At 40.8% G+C, this 22,276-nt stretch overlaps 1 protein-coding gene across 2 annotated transcripts in view; it reads right to left on the bottom strand.

The window, feature by feature from the left end:
• pros (prospero) overlaps positions 1 to 22,276 on the bottom strand; it is a 51,345-nt gene that overhangs the window by 6,314 nt on the left and 22,755 nt on the right. The window contains exon 3 of one of the 2 annotated variants that reach the window (XM_067140828.2): positions 809 to 968. In XM_067140828.2, coding sequence (XP_066996929.2) covers positions 809 to 968 — 160 coding nt within the window. The remainder of the gene's footprint in view (positions 1 to 808; positions 969 to 22,276) is intronic. The other variant, XM_067140829.2, reaches the window with a different exon arrangement.

Here is a 22,276-nt window from a genome sequence, read left to right as displayed (position 1 = left end):
GTTAGGAATCCACGTAACACCGGAGATTCTGTGGATAGGATCACGATACTAACAGTCACGTAAAGCTTCAAGCTTACGTGTGTGCTTGATTATTTATTTAGCGCGAGGGTTGTAATCAACTTCTCCAGTAATCAGATTCTGGAGATTGTTTTCAATTCTACGTAAGGTAAATGCCCTTTCTGGCCTAGTGGGCAGTGGTAGATGTACCTTCCTCATCTTTTGAGGAAAGGTCAGGGAAGTGTGCTCAGCACTGTGCCTCGACTAGCATTTGGCACCAGAGGGAATCCGTCAATGGAAGAAATTCCCCTTGTACTCTGTTGGACAATGGCTGAGTGCAGCAGGAGCCGCCTGAAAATGTGGGGGTCGATCTTTCGTCCTTCCAATAGAGAAACTAGCGCTGTCCCTTTCATACCACGCATTTCTCTGTTTTTTGTAGTGTTCAGTACAATACTGAAATGAAGAGCAGTTTTGCTGATTGCCAGATACTGTTTTAGCATGTTTCCCAGTACACCCTTTCACGCCACATTCAGTGACAAGCACTTTTCAACATCATAACACGTACTGACTTTTGGTCGCTCATAGGTCACAACATATGTAATTTTCAAATCTGTGTAGGGAAATTTACCACTGAGTGTTTCTTAGAAAGGATGTAGCCGGGTATATTCTAAACTAAAGTGTAGGGAAGCAATGGCAGTGCAGGGGGAGGGGTTAGTATCTGGCTGCCCACTATATAGTGGATGGCAGGCAGTGAGGCAATGACAGGCAGCATATCAGAGCAGAGAGCAGTGAGTTTAGGAAGAGCTCGCACCTGTGGTCCCCATACCTCTATGTGGTTATTCCTGTTGTAGTGCAGGTTGAGAACGCGGTAGATCTCCGAGTCGGCACTCACATGGATGTCATCAGCATTCTTCACTCCTTCGCTTACCGCTTGTCTCGCGTACTTTTCCATCTGGATGTAGTAGAACTCCCTGAAACGAGCATCCAGTAACGTCAGAACACAGAATAAATATTAGCACATTCTAACTTCATAGATCCCAAAATGGGGGAAGAGGCACCCCCTGGTGGGGCATGTTAAATTCACAAGGGGGACACAAACAACTTACTCAAAAGGAGAAACAAACATGTTTCCTGATACACAGAAAAATTAATGTATAAAAGCAAAATTATATAATTATGTTAATAGAAAAATTGTTCCTCTGCACATGAATTCATCATCGTCATCATCATGAGCATCATCATCATCATTATCATCATAATCAATTCTTCTTCATCTTTTGCTACCGTTTTTTCCTACAGGTGTGGCGTCGCGGGTGCGAACTGTGTCGCACCTGTGGACTTGGCCCTGTTTTACGGCCAGATGCCCTTCCTGACGCCAAACCTATATGGAGGGATGTAACCACTATTGCGTGTTTCTGTGGTGGTTGGCTCTGAATATAACATCATCATCATCATCATCATCATCATCATCATCATCATCATTATGATCAGTATCGTGCCAAGTATCAGATCATGTGATTCGTTACGGCCTCAGTCCCTCTTTTCGTCGGACGTTAATAAATCCAGTGGGAACTTGTTGCAGGATTTGTTTCGGTAGGATCCTCCTCCTGTCCGTTCTCCCAACATGTGCCTCCCACTTCTGTATCTGAGTGCCTATGTATTAAAGTAGGCCTACTAGCGCAATCCTTAACGTCAAACTGTTGTTTTAAAATAATCAGGTGAATTATTGTGAGTGGAATGAATGAATTTATTTATTAGTTACATGTTTATTCAAACTTCTCTTCAGGTCAACGGTTTGAATTTGACGCAGCAGCAGCTTGATACTGGCACTTCGTTGACTCATTCATCCTTATAACCCCGGTTAACCGCACTAGTCTACCGTGAATTTTGAAATCTTCTCAGTTATTCTACAGTATTAGAAAATATAAGTGTAAATAATTGTAAAAACCGTGTTGGGGTATGGGGCAATGGGATTTACAGAGCTCACGAAGTGGGGACGCCAGCTGGAAAATTTTGGTGACGCCTGTTCTTCATTTCAAGAAGATATTTAACACCGACTTTGAATCTCTTTAAATTGATATTACTTCCTACTTATTACTGTTAAACACATTTTGAGTAGCCTTCAAGGAAATACAGGGCATCGTTCTTGTGAGCGAAATCTATGTTTTGTATTTAATGTCCCTTCAGCTGCTATTGATCTTAGGAAATGTCAGAATGTTGGAATATCCCCCCCCCCGCGACCATGGTGCAACAGCAACAAAGGGCCATGACCTACCAAGCGATCGCTGCTCAGGCCAAAGGCCGGCTTATTACTAGGTGTCATGTGGTTAGCATGACGAATCCTCTTGGTTGTTATCAGAATGTTGGAATGTTGGCCTAAAATTGTGTTATTTAACGTACCAGGTAATCTACTGATACAGGTCTCTCGGATTTAAGCACTCTTAAAACACAACCAACTGTACTGGGGTTCCATCCTGCAATATTAATCACAGGAGACGAGCCCCTAACTATCAACAATCATCATTGATACCATGTATAGATATACTGCATAGATATTTAGGACAATGACTAGAAACGTTTGCCGTTTTGGGGTTCGGAACGATTTTCCGTTGTTGTTTTTGTTTTATTTTAGGAGCTAAGGAGTTGATTATCGACAATCTTGAGTGAGTTTGATCTGGAAACCCGTACGGCTTTGAAATTCTGTTCTAGTATTTATATAATAGCTTGGTCAGGGATTCGAACCCATTTCTCTTCAGAGGTGCTCTATTAATGTTGAGTAAATCCTGTTTCAAGACATAATGTTTTTACTATTTGCTTTATGCCACACCGAAACAGATAGGTCTTAGAAACAGATAGGTCTTATGGCGACGATGGGATAGGAAAAGGCTAGAAGTGGGAAGAAGCGGTCGTGACCTTAATTAAGGTACATCCCCAGCATCTGCCTGGTGTTAAAATAGGAAATCACGGAAAACCATCTTCAGGGCTCCCGACAGTGGGGTACGAACCCACTATCTCATGAATACAAGATCACAGCTCAGCGACCGTAACCGCATGACCAACTCGCTCGGTTTTCAAGAAATTAGATTCATCACTTAGCTTAAAAAAACATGTTCACAAAAAAACAGGAAGCTTCGCTGTCAGCACTATACATGGAGTCAAGAAACGTTTCGTGGTTCAAATTCCATAGATGATTTGCCATTTAAAGAAAAGGTTTTGTGTTTTATCGGTGCGCAGCATACAGAAAACGTTACAATGCCGTATTTCTCAAATATTACAGCCGATTCCCTCCCAATTTCTTGTTTAAACTACTGATGCCGGTACTAGTGTAAAAAATCAATAATAATACAGGGTACCAGTAAATATTTACATACACGGTAAGTACGCGGAACCAATTATCACAATAATCATAATACCCTAAAGTACAGTAAAGAAACAATCGTCTAAGATCGAGTAAACTCCATTTATATAATGCCAATTTCCATCCTTCTCCAGTGTACACAGTGAGAATTCATATGCAAAAATCTCTACCCCCTCCCCCTTCATGAAGTTTTCTTCCCTCTTTGGAATTCACGTGAGCCTCACTGCAACTGATATTACCTCATCCCCGCTTCTGAAGAGAACGCTTAGCTTCGAGCCTTACCTTCAATTAGAAAAAAATATTACAAGAGGTGGATTCTCTAAAAAAAATGTGTTCCCCAATCTCAGAAACATTTGTGATAGACTGCAGCTAATTATCCTTACTATTGCTAAAATTTGCAAAGAGGATATTTTAAAAAGTACTGGCACATGTGCAAAGGTATTGTGACGAGCATTGATCTGAGTCTCCGGAGTTAAGCGAAACGATAAGCACTGTGACACAATGGAAGCTCACTTTGGTTCGCACCACTCGAATATGTTGGGCCACTTTAGATGATGTAGGAAATGAATCTCCGGCGTATCATACTGTCGAGATTTTTGTTGTTGTTAAAAAAACAAGAGAGAACATTGCTTCCCTCGTAAGTATAAGATGTCAACAATACAGCAATGTCTATGTGTTCATATGTAGGATCCATTATGAGCAGTTGCTATGTATGAAGAGGAAAGTGGGGGAGGACGTCGAAACAAAAATATTGGCCTTCAGCACAATTGAAAGTTAGTTGACGCTGGCAGAGGAAATGGTGCTTGATACATGGAAGGGGTCGCGGACTTGTCAATGTGGATGAGGGACGCAAAGGCGTCTCGGATTGCAAGCCAGTCCACAAATACCATGAATAGTGGAGCTCTTTTTTTTTAACTTCACAAACCGAGTAATTTGTAAGATTGGTTCCGCATTGCTGGTCGCATTCAAAACACTGGATGCCAGCTTCACCTGACTGATGCTCATTTCTAAAAAAAACCTTCTCGCATGTATGCATCATTCTCAGTGACTTCCTTTTTATACAGTCTCGAATTCAAGATTCACTCTTCCACCCATTGAACTCTTGCTAATATCACAATCCACGCAAATAGTTACTTTTGAAATAAAATCTTCTCCAGGATCTCCTCTTTGCAGAATTTAAACAGAAATAATTAGCCTTAATTAGCTGCATGTAAAGAGAGCTAAAGATATCGGGACATCACCAGTAAGACATCATTTACTTTCTGTAAAGTATCGAACGTGATTTTTATACAATTATGGTGCTAAGACAGTAGAAAACTCGATTTATTCCGTAAACATTTTAGTATGAAGTAACGAAAAGTAGATGACTTAACCGTATTAAAGAACCAATTTATATAAGGTTGTCGAAGTAAAGGAACATTATGGACAGAGCTTGAAAGGTAACATAGTGCCTTTGAGTAACTGAGAAACACCAAAGAAAACTTTGATTCAGAAAAACTTCTGTGGAGACTCAGAATAAGATTATTCTGTGGAGATGACGATGGTACACCGAGTGGATTAAAAAGAAACTGGGTAGCACAGAACCTTCAACAATGTTGCTATCTTAAAGTTGCCTATTACGTACAGTCAAATACAATATTTTCAAAACATCGTGACAGTTGTAAGGTGATTCACTTTAAAGATTTAACTTTAATTTGTGGTGAATACATAGAGAAGATTACCACTTTAAATAGGTGCGTGTATCATTCACGTCTTTTGGACACTTTTACGACAGTTGAACTGTGATGCACAGCACCCGAAATACCAGTATAATATACTTCTGTCAATAATTTCCTCTGGCTGACTCAGTACGTTTCCAATCTTAATTTGTCAATAACAAACTAGTGCGCCTCTGTGGTGTAGTGGTCAGTGTGAGTAGCTGCCACGCCCTGAGACCCGGGTTCGATTCCCGGCTCTGCCATGAAATTTGAAAAGTGGTACGAGGGCTGGAACGGGGTCCACTCAGCCCCGTGAGGTCATTTGAGTAGAGGGGGGGTTCGATTCCCTCCTCAGCCATCCTGGAAGTGATTTTCCATGGTCTTCCACTTCTCCTCCAGACAAATGCCGGAATGGTACCTAAGTTAAGGCCACGGCCACTTCCTCCTCTCGTCCTTGTCTATTCCTTCCAATCATCCCATCCTCCAAAATGGCCCTGTTCAGCATAGCAGGTGAGGCCGTCTGGGCGAGGTACTGGTCCTCCTCTCTAGGTGTATCCCTCGACCTAATGTATCACGCTCCAGGACACTGCCCTTGAGGCGGTCGAGGTGGGATCCCTCGCTGAGGGTACCCTGGAGGGTAAACAGATTAAGAAGCAGAAGGAGAAGGAGAAGAAGAAGAAACTAAAGGAATTACTAAGAGATAATTCACTGTTTGTTATTTGATAGTATTACAATATATAAGAGGCTTCACAACGTGATACGCATAGCACAGGTCATGAGTTTGTTTGCAGTCTATGACTGGGAATTTCGAAATGCAAAGCTCACTGACGCACCCACACCTCAGCATTAAAATGACAAGTGATTGGCTGTGGAATAATATAATTCGAATACAAAATTCAATAATGGAACGAGCCCAGTGGTATAGGGATGGCTTGCCTGCCTAGTACACGAAGCCCTCGGGTTCGATTCAAGGCTCGTCAAACGAGTCCTGACGTGTTTCCTCTGGCACAGATCGAGTTGCGTTCCACACGTTTCCTGTGTCATAACGCGTTGAGAGGCCCTATTAGGACATCAATAGTATGCTGCTGATGCTACATACTTCAGTCTGTGCACTTTGTATGGATTTAGCCCCATTTTTACGGCCGGATATCTTTCTTGACGCCAACTCCATGAGAAGGGTTGTATTCTAGTGCGATGTGTTGTACATAAATGAAAATGTGCGTTAAGACGAACACAAACACCCAGCCCCGAGCTGGAAGAATTAACCACACAACATTAAAATTCCCACCCAGCCGGAATCGAATCCGGGGCCCTCTGAACCGAAGGACACTAAGATGGCAATTCAGCCAAGTAGCTGGACTACATGGATAATTTAGACTATTCAAAGGACGAGTTGGTCTTCACGGCATACTGTTTCGGAAGCCTGAACTGTAAAGTTTTGAAGCTTACGTTAAATACTGTAATATGATTCAAAGAGCCTCCGTGGCTGCAGGGCGGCAGCGCGCCGGCTTCTTACCGCTAGGTTCCGTGTTCAAATCCCGATCACTCCATGTGAGATTTGTGCCCGCAAAGCGGAGGTGGGACAGGTTTTTCTCCGTGTACTCCGGTTTTCTCTGTCATCTTTCAATCCACCAACACTCTCCAAAATCATTTCATGTCATCTGTCGGTCGTTAATCATTGCCCGAGAGGAGCGCGACAGGCTACGGCAGCTGGTACAATGCCTACCCTCGCCGATAAATGAGGGCTTTATTCATTCCATTCCTAACCCGGTTGAATTACTGGAAACAGACTGTGGATTTTCATTTTAAAACAATATTATTCAAAAGCTATTTTGACCTATGGTATTCACCCACATATTAGGGTGCCATTTTAAAATTATAACCTTGAACATATAGCCTAATTAATACACTATATCCTTGTTTGCGAGGGGACTCTAAAAGATGCCTTATGCAGTCATGCTGCGAACAAATTCACCAGTAAAGTATACGTTATCTTCTCTTAGAATGAAAAGGCTTTACATTTTTACTACTCGATATCATATTGAAGTGAATAGGCTATAGAACTGATACAAATGATACGGTGTATCAGTTGTGCTAGCACAACCATTCTTCTCAGATGATAGAACAGTGACAAACAAACCCTTGCTCTCGAGGCAGTATAGAGAAGGGAATGCTGTTTTGAGTGGCAGGCACATCCCGCCGTAAGTACAGCTCTGGAAGAGGTGTTATTCATTATTAGCTTACGCCCCTTATGTGCCTCTATAAGTCTAGCGATAATGACACAGTCGAGTAATGCCGTGTGAAACCTCTACCTCCTGACGAGTCTTCTCTGTCACAGATCGAGTGCGCTCCGCAGGCTTTCTGTGTTATAACGCGTTGAGAGGCCCAATTAGGACCTAAATAGAATGCTGCTGATGCTACATTTTCGGTTTGTGCACGTTGCATACATGCCACAAGAGGAATCTATATAAAAAGAGCGGGAGAGAAAAAAGAGGGAAAAAAACAAGCGGCAATCGAAGAAATCCTTTCCTTTTTTGAAACTGAAATGACAATGCGCAAGACCTCAAGAACAAGTGTGTACACTGCAGAGAGAAAAAATATCATAGTGATTGTGAACGAAATATCTCCTTCGGGGTTGTTAGTGGTATTTGAGAGAGAGAATTCATCCAGGACCATTCCTGCCTATAGTAGGAGACATCTAAGAAGAATTTGGAGTTTCACCTTGGGTGACGACAATTCTCAATTCGTCAGAGACTCACACATTTCACCAATGCTACCTAACCGTTTATTTACTTCACACTTCTTCGTTTATGCGTGTTGTTATTTTACCTGTGTTTTCCTCTCCCGGCTTCCCGAACTTTGACTTGATTATATCACTTGCTAGCAAAAGCGAATGAGCAGTTTTACATGATTGTCGATATCGAGATCATGCCACGGGACCTCCAGTTTTCCACGAAATCCAAACTACAGGTACAATACTTTTCCTTTCAAAAATTCCACATGCATTGGTCGGGATTCGCACCACGGCCGCCTTGATGAGAAACCAACAACTGTAACACCCGGCTATCACGCCCCTCTACAATGTATCTCTTCCCTTACGCGGCTCATTAGCTTAAGATTCAGTATGAATCAAAATCAATCACTCAAGCATTCGGAAAGGAAATAAAGCATCAAAAACATAATAATAATAATAATAATAATAATAATAATAATAATAATAATAATAATAATAATAATAGCATTGTTTTTTCATCTTATTAACTGAGTTTGCTGTTTTCAGAGACGGCAAGGTGACGGAATTTTTTCGGCGGAAATCCCTTTACGTGCTGGTAAATCCACTGACATGAGGTTGGCGTATTTGATCATCTTCAAATACCACCGGACTTAGCTGGGATCGAATCTGGCGATCTTGGCAAAGTTGGGCTCAGAATACCAGCGTTCTACCATCTAAGCCTTCTCACCCCGTCTAATGACCAAAAACGACCTTCTGATTATATTACCAGGTGTCATTATCAAGCATCCGTGGTTTCATCCCTGGTCAATGCAAGAGAGATTTCCTACATTGAGATTCACATTCCAGCGGCTTTGATTCCACGTAAAACTTATGCGAGAAATGAATGTAGAGCTGGTTGCATTTCAGCCTGGAATTTATTCAAGGAGTCAGGAAACGGAGAAGGAGATACTGGTGCATTAACTTTGACCTCATTCGTTCCCAAGCTTGGCGGATGCGGGTGTGATTGATTCTCGCAGGCTTATTAGCATAATCTTAGTCAGCTTACGTGTCATGCTGGTAATATACCGTTAGTGAAAAATACTAGAGCACCATCAGAAATCCAGATCTTTGTATATTGACAATACATTTTTGAACAAATAATGTTGAAAAATCCTCACTTCTCAAGAATATTGTAGTTTATGAGTATCTGATCTATATAAACGTTAATCGTCGCGAAAGACGAAGGCAAGGTCCAATATTCTTTAAATTTATAAGGCCACGAGCCTGTTTTATAAAACAGATTACAAACTGGGTGACTTTCAGTACTTTCTAACCGTTTCATATTTACTAGAACTGTTTGCTGATATGACGGTCTATCCTATATAGATATTTGATATTTTTCAATCCGAAAGAAGTAATGGTCATCCATAAACTTCTGTTTTATGATAGGAAGTTAAGATCGTTTTTTAATCCAGTTCAGTAAATGATAAAGTTTTTTATTATTATTATCATAAAACTAATAATTATTATTGTAATGACATATAAAGATAATTTGTTATTGTTTAATTTAAAACCTACTAGTAGATCTACTGATCTTCGAAGAGATCGCAAGATGAACCAATTTCACGGACTATAATAATATAAAACTTGGTTGCATATTGGGAAAGGGACAGCTGACGTGAATATACTGAGCCACGCCCACACACATGGTTTGCCTCCACTTCCGTTGCACTTCCCTACCTTCTTTCTCCAACTTACTGAACTGGAACGAACTTACGAAACGCGGAAAGTACTGTATGTGAAATTAAATTAGGCATGAGTCAGTGAATGGCAAAGTAGGAAGGAAATTGGCATCAAAGTATTTGAGCTTTGTTTTCCGTATATTAAATCTGGATGTTCGTAATAAATAATCGTCAGGCAAATAATTTAGTGAATTACGTGTAAAAATATCGTGTGTTCACACTTCCCTTACTGTATATGCCAACGTGAGCATCGTGGTGAGGGATGCACTTTCCCATCTTGAAAAACGTACTGACTCATACCGGGAGTACACCGCGACCTTAGGCTCAGAGGGCCGATTGCAGAAACGATGACTAGTTTCAAGCCTTAGATAATATCTACCTAAAAACGTCTATGTTACTCACGATGTTCCATTGCATAAACAATGTTCAACCGGTGTTTAGCAAGACATCGTTTAAATTTCAATATTGATTCGAGAATGGAAATAGAAGTATCTTCCATGCTACTCTTTGCTTGTCGCAACCAATGAAATTCGCCGGTGCGCGCGCCAAACGTTAGTAAGCTGTCGTCTGTGTGACTGTCTTACATACTACTCAGTATGGCTGAACGTAAGCATGACTTGTCCACAGATAAAAACATCGCTTTCTGTGGAAATGTAATCTCATAATATCAGCGAGAGAAAAGCGAGACGCCACCGTACGAGGAAGTGTAGTTTTGATTATACTGTAGTGTTGTCGTAACGGTGAATGTAGTCTAAAGTGCATCGGCAAAGGGAAAATTAAATTATAGTACTCATAACCGAGCGAGTTGCACGGGCCATGTTGATGTAGGCTTGTATTCTGGAGATCGTGGGCTCAAGCCACACCATCGGCAGCCCTGAAGATGGTTTTCAGTAGTTTCCCCATTTTACCCCAGGCAAATACTGAGGGTGTTATAAATGCCACGGCCGCTTCCATCCCAGTCCTTGCCCTTTCCTATCTCATCGTTGCCGAAACTACTTTACAGCATCACTCTTACGTATACTTACTCGGTGGCAGCAAATATAATATTTTTTTTTTTGCTAGTTGCTTTACGTCGCACCGACACAGATAGGTCTTATGGCGACGACGGGACAGGAAAGGGCTAGGAGTGGGAAGGAAGCGGCCGTGGACTTAATTAAGGCACAGCCCCAGCATTTGCTGGTGTGAAAATGGGAAACCACGGAAAACCATTTTCAGGGCTGCCGACAGTGGGGTTCGAACCTACTATCTCCCGAATACTGGATACTGGCCGCACTTAAGCGACTGCAGCTTTAAATATAATATAATCCCTCCAGGTTGATGTATGCGACAGTCCTCTGACGATCGGGTAGGGATGTAGTCAATGGAACCTATTATTTTAGAGAAACTATCCCAAGAAAAATAAAATATTCCGGTAGTCAAGAATCGTAGTCAAGTTGGCAGTTACCGAAATTCCCCTTGTATCAGGCTCAATAAACAAGTCCCTTATATCATCTGTTTAAAAGCGAAATCGAATTTTAAACTGTATCTTTCCGTATACTCCGTTCCTGTGTGTAGTGGTTAGTGTGATTAACTGCCACATGCGGAGGCCTGGGTTCGATTTCCGGCTCTGCCATGAAATTTGAAAATGGGTACGAGGGCTGCAACGGGGTCCACTCAGCCTCAGGAAGTCAACTGAGTAGAACCAATCCTGGAGAGTAAACGGATTAAGAAAGAAAGAAAGAAGGAAAGAATCTCTCCGCATATTATAAATGAGTTGCTGCGATTTCCCAGCAAACGACCTACTGGAGACCTTCAGACTGACTTTTGTCCCTGGAATTGTCTCAACAAACAAGTTATAAGTTTCTTGGTACATAACTTCTGATTGCGATTCACTCCTAAAATTTGAGGTTAAACAGTTTCCCTGGCAGTGTTCAAATATCGTCTAAGTGATAAATAATGTATTTGGAATGCGGCAGCCACTGTTAGGCATTGTTTAGGCCCAAACATCTTCTAAATACCGTTTCTGTACTCAGTCCTTAAGGGCTGCTCACCAACCTCCATGTCATCAGTGAATAATATATAATTAAAAGAAATACACTGGAAAGTATGTAAATTACGTAAGCCTATTAAGGTCTGCCGTAGTCTTCAACAGTCTGGCTCCATGTCTGAAGGGTCAGTGTTGTGGACTTCGGTTTAGAAGGCCTGTGTTCGATTTCCGTCATGGCCAGATATTTTAACTGCATCTGGTTAATTTCTCTATCTCGGGACTGAGTGATTTGTGTTCGTCTTAATACACACACCTCCATTAATATGCAACACATCCCAATATCAACAACCACAGAACCAGGCAATAGCGAATACATGTCTGCATATAGACTTGGCGTCAGAAGGGTCATCTGGCCGTAAAAAGGGGTTTAGTCGTCATACAGTGCCAAACCATAAGTATTTACGAAAAAGGCCAGGAAGAAAAAAATTCTACTTAATCTTCAAATATTTCCATTACATTTAAATGTGGATGGTAACTTTGAATTATTACTATTATTTTTTTGCTAGTTGTTTTACGTCGCACCGACACAGATAGGTCTTACGGCGACGATGGGACAGGAAAGGGCTAGGAGTGGGAAGGAAGCGGCCGTGGCCTTAATTAAGGTACAGGCCCAGCATTTGCCTGGTGTGAAAATGGGAAACCACGGAAAACCATTTTCAGGGCTGCCGACAGTGGGGTTCGAACCTACTATCTCCCGAATACTGGATACTGGCCGCACTTAAGCGACTGCAGCTATCAAGCTCGGTATTATTATTATTATTATTATTATTATTATTATTATTATTATTATTATTATTATTATTATTATTATTATTAGCATTAGCATTAGCATTTGTACCCGTTATTCACACGGGAATTTGCAGTGGATTATATGTTACCTTCAGGAATTTATGCGAAGTAACATGGCTCTATTCACACGTTTAATGCGACATGTTAAAATTGCATTTGCCTACGACAGCGCGGGAAAGTAACGAAAATATGATGAAGCTGACCAAATTCTAGAGCGAATGAGGAATATTTCCGAATTCATTGTACGGTACAGTTCCTGGTTCTAAGTTGTGTGATATTCTCCGTGGTTTTCAGGTTGTATAATGTATCTCTTACCACTGGCGTGGCACTCTAACGTTGATGACACCCCAGTTATTATCTGGCCTACCAAAAAGTGTAAAATAGCTCTTTAGTTTATCCCGTTACTCACTTTATAACATATTCTTAAACGTGTGTTATATACAGTCTTTTTATAGACTTAATGTTAACGCAAAATACTTGAGAATAATCTTCCTATAAATACCAAATGCATGTGATTACCACGACATCATATGTACCTGATAACACAATCCAGAGTGAGTGGATTCCAAATGAATTTTTTGGTTAAAATAAGTCCACCAGTTTTCAGCTTTTAGGAACAGACAGACAGACAGACAGGTAGACAGACAGACAGACAGACAGACGGACAGACAGACAGACAGACAGACAGACAGACAGACAAACAAACCTAAAAACGGATAAATATATAAAAATTTGGCGAAATAGATTACATTACAGACAGCGGACCCCTTAGAATTGTATTTATCAGATTCTTCTTCTCCTTCTTCTTCTTCTTCTTCTTCTTCTTCTTATTATTATTATTATTATTATTATTATCACCGGGATGGTACCTAACTGTTTTTTTTTTTTTGCTAGTTGCCGCTTCCTTCCCTCTTCCTAGTCTATCCTTCCAAACTTACCAACCCCTCATAATGCCCCTGTTCAGCGTAACAGGTGAGGCCACCTGGGCGAGGTACTGGTCCTCCTCCCCACGTTTAACCCCGACCCAGAATCAAATGTTCCAGGACACTGCCCTTGAGGCGGTGGGGGTAGGATCCCTCGCTGGGTCTGAGGGGAAAACCAACCCTGGAGGGTAAACAGATTAAGAAAGAAAGAAGAAAGAAATATTATTGTTATTAGGCCTATTATAATAATAATAATAATAATTATTATTATTATTATTATTATTATTATTATCAGAGAAAATGTGCATGTAAGTCTTTTACAGGTGGGATTAACTAACAATAAGCAGCTGCGCCGGAATTATGCAAAACTTAATGTTCCAAGTGATGTGTTTATCTAACTCTGTCCAGAAAAGGACTGAATATTCCGAGAAGGAGGGCGTTTCCAAGTCAGTAGCAGTGGGGAAGGTAGTGAGGTTGTCGGCGGGGGGTGGGGGCGGTGGACGAGACGGGGTACCAGAGTACTAGCGATGTAATTAGGGTAATGAAAGTGATTAGCTGGGAGTCAAGCTGCGGTGTTCAACCTTAACAACGGCTTGTTGCAGAATATAGAAGGATTTCCGCCTCAGGAATAACGTCACTTTCAATAGTAACGATCTACATTAAATAAATACTGTAACTCTATTTTAACAAACTACAGTAAATAAATAACACTGTCCTTTTCTGAGCGTGGATACTTAAAAAACTGCGGTCTTACGTGGAGTAGCTTCCTAGTAATTACTAAACATAACTTGACGTGGATTATTTATATATACATCTTGGCATATAGGCTATTGGCTGTTTACTTCGTAAACACTTAAATAAAACTGTGAGAATTTACTTAAACTTATACAGATGGAATGCATAGAACGAACCATGGATATCAAGTGAAAAAACATGTACGTCTATTTAGGCAAAGTACAATTACACGAGGTTACGCATGTATAAGTTACGTAATACATTTGGGGAAATATTACGTATTACGAATTAAGTAACATTCCCTGAATGTTAATGGCTGATGTCTAATACATAGTAGCCTGAATAGAATAATAAAAATTGACAGTAATGGTGGTGGTAATGAACTCATTGACCTCTTTTGTTAGGAAGACCCCAACTAGTCAGTAGATCTTAGTCTTATACACAGGGCTGTTTTGTCATGGGTTTAGAACTCCTCCACCAAATTACATCAAACTATTCTAAACAGTCAGGGGGTCATATTACTTAGGGTGACCACCACATTTCTGATCACCAGTTGAGGAATTTGACAAGTGCCGTTTTAGAAATTTAAACATGCTGGATAGACAAGGTGGAGTATATCAACAATGGGGTAAAAAGAAGAAGTACCATAATGGTCAAATACAACACTTACTATCCATATTTAAATGTATTTGAAATACTCCAAGAGTACGAAGAAAGACATCAATTAAATATTTAAAGATTGAGTGGCTTTAGACAACAACCAAATTTCTGATAGAAAGTGCTTAATGGAATAACTCATTATTTTACATAGAAAATATAAATGGGATAATAACAAATTATTTAGGACTGTCTTTTCATTAACAAATTAATGTAGGCCTATATTTGAAAATACTCCTTATGTGCTGTTCAAGTGGTCCTGACCCTCATGTATTCTAAATGCTGAAGGGACTATAGGCTGTGATCAAGCTGTTCATTTTTTTATTCTGCTAGTAGTTTAAAGTCACAGGGACTCAGACAGCCAGTTTGGTTACGATGACATAGAAAAGGTTAGGACTTGGAAGGAAGTGACCAAGCCATTAATATACAGCCTAGTGAGAAAATGAGATACCACAGAAAACTTTATTGAAGGCTGCCGATAGTGGGGTGAGTATCCAGCATCTCCCGAGTATAGGCTAACAGCCGCACGGCGCGAATTGCACAACCAACTTGCTCGGTAAATAAGAAAATAAACCCCCTTTGATAATAATTGAGTCTCTCATCTCGTTTCGAATTGATACAGTTAATGTAAATAATTTACCTATGAGGTAACGGAAAGGGTACACTGCGAAGTTCAACATGCGGGCTCCATGGCAGCGCATTGAATATCGGCAATACCATTAAATGGTAATGGTACCTTCATTAAAGACTAATTTTAAACATATATTTTCAAAACGTGACATACCGGTGCTAGCGTGCAAGTTACTACTAAATACTGCCTCTCCTGCCTCGCCCCGCTTAGCTTTGCTGGGTGCAGCGATAATGGAGCGCTTGTAATTAACTGCCGTTCGCCAACTGAAGAATGCGCTGACGGATCGCTCGCTGTATGACGTCACCATATGTACAGTGCGCATTGCAGATTGCATACACTTAGTGATCCCTTACCCATCACCATCAAATTTGGCCTCAACGGAGTACAAACAAAAATAATGTTTGTGAAAATCAGTTCTGAATCTCACTACTTCAATGTTAACTCTATATCAGTAGATGAATTCTCAGTTGAAAAGGAATTGTAAGAGAACTAAAAGCTGCTGACTGAATTTTTTCAACGTATGGGCTAATAAGGATTCTTTTTTTGCCATTTTGCTTTACGTCGCACCGACACAGATAGGTCTTATGGCGACGATGGGACAGGAAAGGCCTAGGAATGGGAAGGAAGCGGCCGTGGCCTTAATTAAGGTACAGCCCCAGCATTTGCCTGGTGTGAAAATGGGGAAACCATGGAAAACCATTTTCAGGGCTGCTGACAGTGGGGTCCGAACTCACTATCACTCGGATGCGAGCTCATAGCTGCGCGCCCCTGACCGCATGCCCAACTCGCCCGGTAAATAAGAATTTTTTTCCACATTTGTGGTGGTCAGGATGAAGGAATATTTATCGAGAGAATTGTTTTACTACCATTGGGTGGACGTAACGATCTAAAATTATACACGGTATAGTCGGACTGTGTAGCTCAGACGGCAGAGCCCTGGTCTTCTGAGATCAAGTTGGCAGGTTCGTACCCGGCTCAGTCCGATGGTATTAGAAGGCGCTCAAATACGTCAACCTTATGTCAGCAGATTCACTAGCACATAAAAGAACTCTTGCGGCACAAATTTCCGGATTCGCTGTGCCCTGAAACCCGACAAAATAAATAGTTTTTAGGGCTTATAACCAATAACATTATTACTACACGGTATACCTTCATTCTATTCGTTAACATATTATTTTTACGTTATACTGTAGGCCTATACGGATCTTGATAAAGATATATATAAAAATGTAAACTCGTGTCCTCATCACGAGGTAGTGCAGCTCTTTTCAGGCACACCCCCATTGGAGGTGAGCTGCATGTACCATTTCAACCACATGCCAGCCCTCCTGCCATATTAAATTTCTGGCAGTACCGGGAATCGAAGCCAAGTCTCCAAGGACGGGAGCTAATAACACTGACCTTTACGCTACGTAGGCGGACATAAATTTACATGTGATACTAACACAATTTATCGTTACTCCGGAAGAAGATAATATGTTTTTATTGTATTATCGTTACAGAGATGCGTGTAAGTGTGCGAATTATAAGCTCTCCGAGGTACTGTGCATAACATTCAATAAGCGATTAATAAGAGAGAGAGAGTGAGACAGAGAATGAGACAGCTGTACAAGAAACCATATTTCTCAAGATAAAAGTTATTTTTAATTAGGTCCGCAGAAATAAGGACCTGCGCATCATTTGTGTAAAGAAAAAGTTTTTAATAATGGACAGTTCCCTGCAACATAGTACAAGGGCGATGGTTATCTTCATCTTCACAAACACATCCATACGCGATCTCCTTTGGACATAGGATGTTGCATCGTTGAATCCCCGCTCTGATGTAGCATCACTACTTCCGACAAAATAGAAATAACTGCGAAACTCGACATAAACAGGACGCGAGTGGGAGGGGGTTGGGGAGACGAACTCCGTACGCGGATTGATCCACTTCTCTCTCTCTCTCACTCTCTTTCTCTCTCTCTCCACACAGTAGAATTACCAAGTCAGGAGTCACTTAATTAAAAATTACTTAATTACGGTCTTGGCTCTAATTAGTGAACATGCCTCTTTTTTCCGTTTCTGTCCCTTGACGTTTCCTCTCTCACTTTCTCTCTCTCTTCGTCTTTAAGTTCTTCTCCTCCTCTCCACTTCCTCCCTAACCCCCCTTTCTGCCCACTCCTCCTGGGTGTAATTGCGATTCTTAACCTATCCTAATTACAATTCATTACTTGAAGGTGCGGCTGGTTTTCTGTTCACGCAGTTTGTATGTACGTGTTTGTGTGCTTACGTTAGTAGATTTCATGCAGATCCATTGAGGGGTTGGCGGTAGGGGGTTAGGGCAGTAACTTGAGCCCCAAGTTCTGTAGTTTTATTTTGTTTTTTAGTGCGAACGTAGTAATGTGATCCTCGTAGCACACTGGATAATGTGCAGCGGTGTTAGTGAGTGGCGACGTATTTTCACAGATGTAAGCAGAGAGTGCATGGGTAGCACCTAATGAGTCTTCAACCATTAAATACAAAAGCATGACCAATAGTATCCCATCCACATTTTACAATAGTTAAGGGAAGTGACGTTTAAATAGGTAGCTAGTAAACATATTATTTTGATCAACATCATCATCATCATCGTTTTGCTGGCGTCAAGGAGTTCGAAGCTAAATCTCTGCCTCTGGTTTGGAGGCCCTCGGATCGATTTCCGAAGCGTGCAAGAATTGAAATCCTGATCTCAAGATTGGAACGAGCTTCAATCAAACTCGTGGATACAGCCAATAAGGTCGAAGGATTTGTCGCGCAAATCACGTACATCCTAATATCTGTAGATCGCCATTTTTACAATTTTCCTTACGTCGCACCGACGCAGATAGGTTTTATTGCGACGATGGGATAGGAAAAGGCTAGGAGTGGTATGGAAGCAACGTGGACTTAATTAATGTACAGACCCAGCATTTTCCTGGCGTGAAAATGGGGAACCACGCAAAACCATCTTCAGGGCTGCCGACAGTGTGATTAGAACCCACTATCTCTTAAATGCAAACTGGTAGATTCTTATTTATTTATTTATTTATTTATTTATTTATTTATTTATTTATTTATTTATTTATTTATTTATTTATTTATTTTAGGGACAGTTTAAAACCTTTAATGTTAGGTAGCAATACTCTATATTTCGTTCATAAACCAATAGGCCTATTCGCTTCAGAATCGTATACTAACGACAAAGGACTAAATAGGAGTAATTTCCCAATCTTGGCAAATAACATAAAGGCTATTACGGGTGAAGTCCTGGGAATAAAAAGCTTTTTAAAACAAAGCACGCAGCCACCATCCTTCAGCATTACAAGAATAAGTAGTTTATAACCAAAACCATTTCTCTGCCTTCGTTGACGGTGCTAGAGTTTCGGAGAACTGTCAATAGAAGCATAAAAACTGAAAAAAGAAAACATTAATAACCAAGAGTTTTCTTTGAAGATAAAGAGATACGTAGTGAGACGGCAAGCGGGTCATGTCGCCGCTAATGGAACGTGTTGCATGCACCAGGAGGAAATTGGCCCCTTCCGACATGCAATGCGCGACACACGGCCGTGTCATTAGCTGTTATCGCGCCTCCATCTCCACTCGCTATATATTAGCCCAGGGCCTAGTAAGTTCCTTCAATCAGGCACCTTGCGCGCTTAGTGAAAGTTATCTTTAACTAGACTATACTAGAAACTGATTTAAATCAAACCTCATATCCCATTCTCAGTGAAATATTGGCCTAGACAGTGGCTACCCACTGATCTGGATGTCAGATTGCAATTCCCCTCAGCGATGAATAGCTACGCTAGTGATAAATTATCTAATGATGTCCTACATTAAGCCGGAAGAATAAATATGTGTATATCCCCTTACAGGTAATAATCACAGATTAACAATTCTGATTAGTTGTGAATAGCCTGCTCTCTTTTGCATGTCTCTTGCCACACTACTCTGAAAAAAATAGAACCGTATCATCGTTCTACGCAGAACTTTGAATCGTTACTTAATTGAACTTCGAGATATTCACGTAGCTTCTCAAAGCCTGTTCGTTTTATCAAACTCTGTGTGAAATTATTTCATTAGTAATTTAATTTTATGTACTGGAAAAAGGAACGTACATACGATTGAGACGATTGTTTTCAGAATAGATTGGTCCAAATTGTGGCACATATTTTTCCAAGACCATTCCTGAAGTCCAAATAACTCCAATGGTTTTCTAAAGGAAAATCATCTCCACTTATCTTCTAAAAGGTTTACATTTACTTTATATCTGCTCTGTATAACCACCATTGGTGTTATCCATCGCTTTCCGTGTCCATGCAGAGTCTCAGAATGCATGACGCTGCATGGACAAAACGCAATTCACCCCCTACCTGACGTTAAAAATCAGCTTCATGACACAATCGGAGGCGAAAGTAGTAAAATTCGCGCCGTAGTCAGAGTGTGAAATTGAACTGCGAGAGTGAAATACGAAGACAGAAATGAAAGAAAGAAATCCAAGTTCTCACACATTACCTCCACTATCAACAAATCTCAAATTCATTGTGAAATCTAAAGTATTTTTTATTTCTGCTTGTTACTTAGCAATTACAGACCACCAATATTTTAACATTCCTTATGAATCTTCATGAATAGTGGAATTAATAGAAAGGAGCTAACAAGGAACAACATAATGTTAGGAAAATTAATCAGTGTATTCAGCAACACACCGAAATGAGACGATTGAAATCAATATAGGCCTTTTTCTCTTTTGCTAGTGACTTTACGTCGCACAGACTCAGGTAGGTCTTATGGCGACGATGGGATAGGAAAGGTCTAGGATTTGGAAGGAAGCGGCCGTGGCCTTAATTCAAGTACAGCTCCAGCATTTTCCTGGTGTGAAAATGGGAAACCACGGAAAACCACCTTCAGGGCTGCCGACAGTGGGATTTGAACCCTCCCGGATGCAAGCTCACAGCCACGCGCCCCTAACCGCACGGCCAACTCGCCCGGTCAACGTAGGCCTATACATGAACGTATAACGAGTATGGTAGCAAATACCCACTTGGAACTAAGATATCTCCAGGAAGACAGTGTTGCAAATTTGACAAGAAAATTGAGAATTCACTGGAAATGTTTATCCTTAAATCCAGTTTCAAAGGATAATAAAAATTTTCTAGAGTTATCAGGTGCTCGACACTGTGAAATTGTATAAAACAACTGTTTGTGCTATTATTATTATAAAACACGTCTGTGCTTGACAGAGAAAAAGAAAGGATATTAGTGTCAAATAGAAATTATAAGGATAAAATTATTCGGAATTATAATACCGGTATTAAACACTTTGTTGAAAAAATCGCAGGCGGAAAAATTGTGGAGATGCCTAATTTCTAAAGGTGTTTGAATTAGTAACACAGATGTCTCTAACTTTGAGGAAGTTCATCAAGCAATATGAAAGATCTGAAGCTCTCTAGTGCAGCACCATCTGTTGTGAGGAAATGATGAAACAAGGTACAGCACGGAGAGATGGGCAGTTTGCACGAACCCACGCAAACAATGGACAGCCACACTTTACAACTCACATTAATTCAACTGTAGCAAACTGCGTGCAACAGACGCATTAATTGGCTGCTGAATGGGAGGCTATATGTCACATGGGTTCTAAGGTGTACAGGGGAAGAGCAGCCTACTACTTGTTAACGAGTTACATAGCTCTTCAAGTATTAAAATGCCGTCACTGAACATTTTAAGGAAATATAAGGAGTTGAGAAGTAATTGAATGAAAGAAATCGGATTACTTGCAATGTTTACATTCTCAGTAATTTTTTAACTTGTAATCGTTACGTTTTTTTGCTAGTTGCTTTACGTCGCACCGACACAGATAGGTCTTATGGCGACGATGGGACAGGGAAGGGCTAGGAGTGGGAAGGAAGCAGCCGTGGCCTTAATTAAGGTACAGCCCCAGCATTTGCCTGATGTGAAAATGGGAAACCACGGAAAACCATTTTCAGGGCTGCCGACAGTGAGGTTCGAACCTACTATCTCCCGAATACGTTACGATTTACAAAAAGTATATTTACTTGCAATTTAATTCTTGAAAAAAATGTAATTCTTAAATTCTAACAATCGTTACTTTCTAGTAATTGATACAGGCCTGCATCGCACAGAAGAAGAAACGGGGAAAAGCAAATGAGGATGCTAACTTCTTCAGTCCTACTAGAGCAGAACCAATAGCTTCACCAGTTCTGGATGAGGTAATTTCTTACCACCTAGTAGGCTAGGCCTATTTATCCCAAATATTCCTTCAGTGCTCCTGTAGGGAGTCTTTCCACTAAATACAAATATATACTATCCCCCAGAGAGGTCAAGATGCCTTTGCTGGCAGGATGTAGTGTTTACAGTGCACTATGTCTTCTGGTATGGGCTAGAATAAATTTGTTACTTTCACTGACCTGTATCAGTCTCATCCTTGGCTTTGACAATATGAAAGTGACCAAGATATGAGCGATGCCAGTAATGCCATTCCTTATGCAGCCAGTCCCCGTTATGAATGGTGTGAAAATATCGCTCATAGGGTCGGCTGGTGCATGTATTTCAGTGGGCTTGGCAGGGAGATATGCAATAGCAACTTCTGGCTCAGTGAGGAAAGCAACGGGAAACTACCTCACTCCTCACTTCCCTAGTATGCCTCTTCAGTGACACCTAGGCTATCTATGACAGCTGTTGGTGGAGCTGTAGAGGATCAAACCAGCCTTCGGGCTGAATATCCAGCATACAGAGAGGTCAAGGCTTACCAATGAAAATTTTAAGACCAATTATTTTATATGTAATGTAAATGGAAAATTATTTGAAGCGCTGCAAGTCATTAACTAAAATAAAAATGACAATAACAATAGAAATGCCATGTGTCTATTGCTAGTCCAGCCTGGTGTAGACCTTGTAAGACAGGCGCTGAGACGAGGGTGCGCGGCATCTGCCGTGTATGGAAAACTGCGTCTTATTGTAGTGGAGGATAGTGTTGTGTGAGTTGGA

Source organism: Anabrus simplex, chromosome 2 (genome assembly GCF_040414725.1).
Source record: "Anabrus simplex isolate iqAnaSimp1 chromosome 2, ASM4041472v1, whole genome shotgun sequence".
Lineage (NCBI taxonomy): Eukaryota > Metazoa > Arthropoda > Insecta > Orthoptera > Tettigoniidae > Anabrus > Anabrus simplex.
Note: the sequence above shows the minus strand (reverse complement) of the source record. Positions and strands in the feature narration are given on the sequence as shown.